General features: G+C 38.8%; 1 protein-coding gene across 1 annotated transcript in view; it reads left to right on the top strand.

The window, feature by feature from the left end:
• Positions 1–4,816, top strand: part of polrmt (polymerase (RNA) mitochondrial (DNA directed)) — a gene marked incomplete in the record, with an annotated part of 110,396 nt that overhangs the window by 57,388 nt on the left and 48,192 nt on the right. Inside the window, 3 exon segments of the mRNA XM_014004565.1 lie at positions 1,540–2,322; positions 2,614–2,736; positions 4,100–4,222. Of these exon segments, the coding sequence (XP_013860019.1) occupies positions 1,540–2,322; positions 2,614–2,736; positions 4,100–4,222 (1,029 nt within the window).

The raw sequence follows: 4,816 nt of genomic DNA, 5'->3' as shown, positions 1-4,816 counted from the left end.
ATATATCGCCTTGCTTACAGTATCGCAATATATCGGGATATATCGTATCGTGACCCCTCTGTTATGATATGTATCGTATCGCCAAATTCTTGTCAATACACAGCCCCAATTGTTACAGGATTGAATTCTTAATAAAATGTTTTTAATCTGTTTTCTTATTTTTTTACCATTTCTGCCTGTGGTTGTTAAGCTTTTCAGTGGAGGGGATCCTGTGGATTTTATAGCACAGCATTAAAGTTTCACTCATCAGAGCAACACTACTGTGATTCACTCGGGTTGCTGTCAACAAATGCTGATCTTAATTCATGATGCTATTAGGGCCAGAAAATATTTATACACTGAAATATTGCAATATATTGCATTTTTGATACTGTATTCATTCTCTAAAGCTGAGGTTCTCAAACTAGGATCTCAGGACCCCCAGGAGTCTGCGAGAGTTTTCTTGGGAGTCCTCAAAAAATTTCACTAAATTGTTATTTTGGTTTTTATTTTTACAAATGCATGGAGAACAATGAACTAATAAAACAAATATAACAAAGTAAATAAAAATATATATTCCCATGGCATTTAGGGGTTGAAATGACAGCATGGGGTTTATGAGGGGGTCCCTGGAATTTTTTCGCCCTTGTAAGGAGTCCCCAGACCCAAAACATTTGAGAACCCCTGCTCTAAAGCACTATATCGATATTTAATTAAAGCTTAAAATGTAAACTTTCATGTCAGCAAATTATTTTTGTGTTGTAGTTTAGCTTCTGGCTGCTAGTTGGCAGCAGTCAGCCAGCCATTTGGGAGAGTATAACATTAGCTCAAACGTTAGCATCGTGATTAAACATTAGCACTAAGTGCCATGGCTGAATCTGAGCAGATTAGATCGACGCCCACTGCCTTTGAAGCTGAGGTAGAGTGGCCAAATGTCCCACATTAGCTGGAATGTTGATATTTTAAGCCAAATTGAAGTATCCCATTTGGTACACGCCTTCTTTTGACTGCAGTCTGCAGTTAGCCGTCATGATACGACAGGCAGTAGGCATTTTCCAGCACCCTGAGCTGAAGGGAGTCGTAGAGGAACGATACTGAAGTGGCCAAATGCAACGACCATATGAAATATTGAGTGCAATGAAATGACTCTTTACTCGTGCACTTAAGGTGCTCCATGATGGTAACACAGACTATAGCAGCCATAGACTTAAATATCACTAGACTGAGACCCACCTTTAACATCCACTGTTAGCATCAGTGACAACTTGGAGGAGCAAAAATTGCGACCATACCAGGTGTTTAGATTCTTGATCAACTGTTTCCATTTTGCGCTTTGTGAGAAGCTTAGCTTGCAACTCAGTGTGCTATCATTCATCATATTATTTCTTTACAATGTTGTTTATTTGCCCAACCTATTTTTGTGGCATTAACATACATTTTCTAATTTAGATCACTTGTATCAAACTGTTTTTGTCCTAAAATTAAATGAACATACAATTGGATAAAAACTACAACGATTAAAGAAAACTAATATTTTTTTATTGTGTTTTCGCTGACCAGATTGGCTTCATCAAACCCCACCCCATCCTGAGTCAGATGCAGCAGGGAGCTATCGAGACCAAGCTGACATTTGACTCCTACGTGATGCCGATGCTGTGCCCCCCAGTGCCCTGGACCACAGTCAAGTTTGGAGCCTACCTGCTCACGCCGGCCAAACTGATGCGCATGATGGACGGGGCCACTCATCACAAAATGCTGCTGGAGAAATGTCAGAATCTTCACCCAGTCTTTGACTCACTTAACCAGTTAGGAAACTGTGCCTGGAAGATTAATAAACCCATTTTAGACATCATTATTTCAATCTTCAATGATCGTGGTTCTGAAAAGCTGGATATCCCCCCGCCTATGTCCGAAGCTCCAACAATTCACTTGGACCCACACAATCCCACTTGGACATCCAGCGACAAGACCAACATGAAAAGACAGATTATCAGCGCCAAAAAGAAATACAACGAAATGCTCAGCTTGCGCATGGATGGTCTTTACAAACTCTCCATTGCGCAGCACATGCGTGATGAGATCTTCTGGTTCCCTCACAACATGGACTTCAGAGGACGCACATATCCGTGTCCCCCATACTTCAATCACCTGGGAAATGATGTGACACGGGCGATACTTCTGTTTGCAGAGGGGAAGCCTCTTGGTTCCAAGGGTCTGGACTGGCTAAAAATCCACTTAGTCAACCTGACCGGGTTAAAGAAAAAGAGCTCACTGCAGGGGCGTCTAGATTACGCAAACACTATTATGGAAGATATCCTGGATTCTGCAGACAACCCTCTAAATGTTAGTCTACTCTTTTTTTATCAAATATATATTAATGTTTTGTTTTGCTTTGATTTTACTATATTTAGTTTAAAAGTAACTGTGTCTTTCTTTTTAATTTGCTTGTTTTATTAGACTGAAATCTAATCTTTTTTTACGCTAAGTGGTCATTTTGTGATCGAGTTTATAAGGAGTATAATCATCAAAAAGTTAAAAATAAGAAGTGACCTTGCTTTCATTGAAGTGTCTGTGTAGTATTAATGTTTCTGTAATATTAATGTTACTTTTAATAAGTGTTGTTGAATTTTTCAGGGTAAAAAGTGGTGGATGGATGCAGATGAGCCATGGCAAGCTCTGGCCTGCAGCATGGAGATAGCCAATGCAGTGAGATCACCTGACCCATCACAGTTTATCTCTCATTTCCCTATTCACCAGGTACTGAAACATATATAAAACAAATATCTTAAATAAACTCCCACAGCATTTTACAATGTACTAATGAACTGATTATCTCCACACATGCGTTAACTCATAACTTAGACAATAACTGCAAGGAATGTATTATTGGATTTTGTTCTCAAGACATTACTTTTMTCTAACTTTACTATAGAAAGTTTGTACATTTCATAAACAAAATGTGTTTTTTGGTAAGGTAAAATACAATTAACATTTTAAGCCATTTGAGTCCACTTTATGGCTATGTTCACACTGCAGGCAAATGCAACCCAAATCTGATGTTTTTTTGTCCCTATATGACCCATATCAGATTTTTTTATGACAGTCTGAACGTGACAAATCGGACCAAGGCCTTTTCAGTTTGTGGTACTGAATCAGATACATAGCTGATGTTTTTCAAAGTCACTGCAGTCTGAATGCATTTCATCCGGCTTTGCATCTGTGAGGTTGGGGTATACAGATCGATCCAAGAAATAATGATACTAATCTTGAGTCAAGCTTTTTAAATCTTGTAAATCCATTCGTCTTCAGCTACAGAACAGAATCCAGTTGCTTCGTCTTGTTTTTATTTTATTTACCATGTCCTGGATGACTGAGAGTCCAGACAAATATATGATAGCAATGTCAGTCTCAGACCATATCAAAAGATGTGGGATCGATACTTTCAACTTGTCGCTTTGTTCCTTAAATAAAATGCTGTACCGGAGTAAACAGTGAGCTAAACAAGTAAAATGGTAAAATAGCTTGAACTTATATAGAGCCTTATCAGCGTTTTACACTTAAGACATTCACRCATTCATACACACATTCATACAAGCAGAGCAGATAATTGTTTAATTGACTCTGATTGCACAACAACTTCAGAATCAACATGCAGCATCCATATTTGCCTACTTCCTGTAAACAGAATGCTGAATGTGACATCACGTCTTCTTCTGCACATATGGGTCGCATCAGTGCTGTGGAGAGTTCACACTGGAGTCTGATGGAGGTCGCGTTTAAAATATAATGTGAAGTCCACTCAAAAAAAGTAAAATTTTGCAAAAAATCAGAATTGAGACCTGTAGTTTGAACGTATCCTATATCACCTGTCATAAACTATAATCCACTTCTTGCAACCATCCCAATGAGTCGCATCATCACTGGTTGTCATTTGAACCCCTGCTTATAAAAGCTCAAACTGTGATTTTATACCAAAGCTGCTAAAAAATCATTTAGACTGTTGTAACTAATTTCCAGTTTGAAAACTTTGCTTTATCTTTGTTCTTTCCTACCCCTCAGCACACCTTTTATTCCCCCCCCCTCCCCCCCTTACTTTTAATTCTCTGCTGCTTTTCTTCAGGATGGTTCCTGTAATGGTCTCCAGCACTATGCTGCTCTGGGCAGAGATGTGATTGGAGCCAAGTCAGTCAACCTGATGCCTTCTGATGTGCCTCAGGACGTATACAGTGGAGTAGCACAGCAGGTGAGAAGCACCGACCTTCCTTTTTTTCTAATTTTCTATTTTTTTGTTCCCTTCTTTGAAATACATAAAGATTTCTTTTGCTAGGCACGTTGCAGTGGCTCTAKTGTTAATATTCAGATGACTCACTGAGTCCCATTGTGAGTGGCAAGCTGAGCATAGAGAATATTTTTCAAGTTTCTAAGTTTAGGTCATGCTTCTAAAAGTGCTTCGTTTCCTGTGCTCTGCATCAAAGTGGAGAAGGAAGAGACCGATGTTTCTTATTTCTAAAGGCTCATACTTTCTGTCGGTACAATGCCTGAAAAGAGCCACTCTGCTGAAACATTTAAATGTGGCCCCAATTGTGACACACTGACCATTAGTGAACAGGACCAAATACCTTCTCTTCTGAGAACAGTGACTTTGCAGATGTGTTTGCTCTCCCAATACTTCTAGTTGGTAAATAGATTATTATTATTATTATTAGATTATGTTGCTTTAAAATTATATAGGATTTTATCAAAATTTGTTGTTTAATGCATGCTCCTCTAAATCAAGGGTCGTCAACTTTTTTAGTCTGGGACCCCCAAACTGATGGAGCTAGGGCCATATATATAT

This window comes from Austrofundulus limnaeus, unplaced genomic scaffold (genome assembly GCF_001266775.1).
Source record: "Austrofundulus limnaeus strain Quisiro unplaced genomic scaffold, Austrofundulus_limnaeus-1.0 Scaffold25, whole genome shotgun sequence".
NCBI classification, from domain to species: Eukaryota; Metazoa; Chordata; class Actinopteri; order Cyprinodontiformes; family Rivulidae; genus Austrofundulus; species Austrofundulus limnaeus.
Note: the sequence above shows the minus strand (reverse complement) of the source record. Positions and strands in the feature narration are given on the sequence as shown.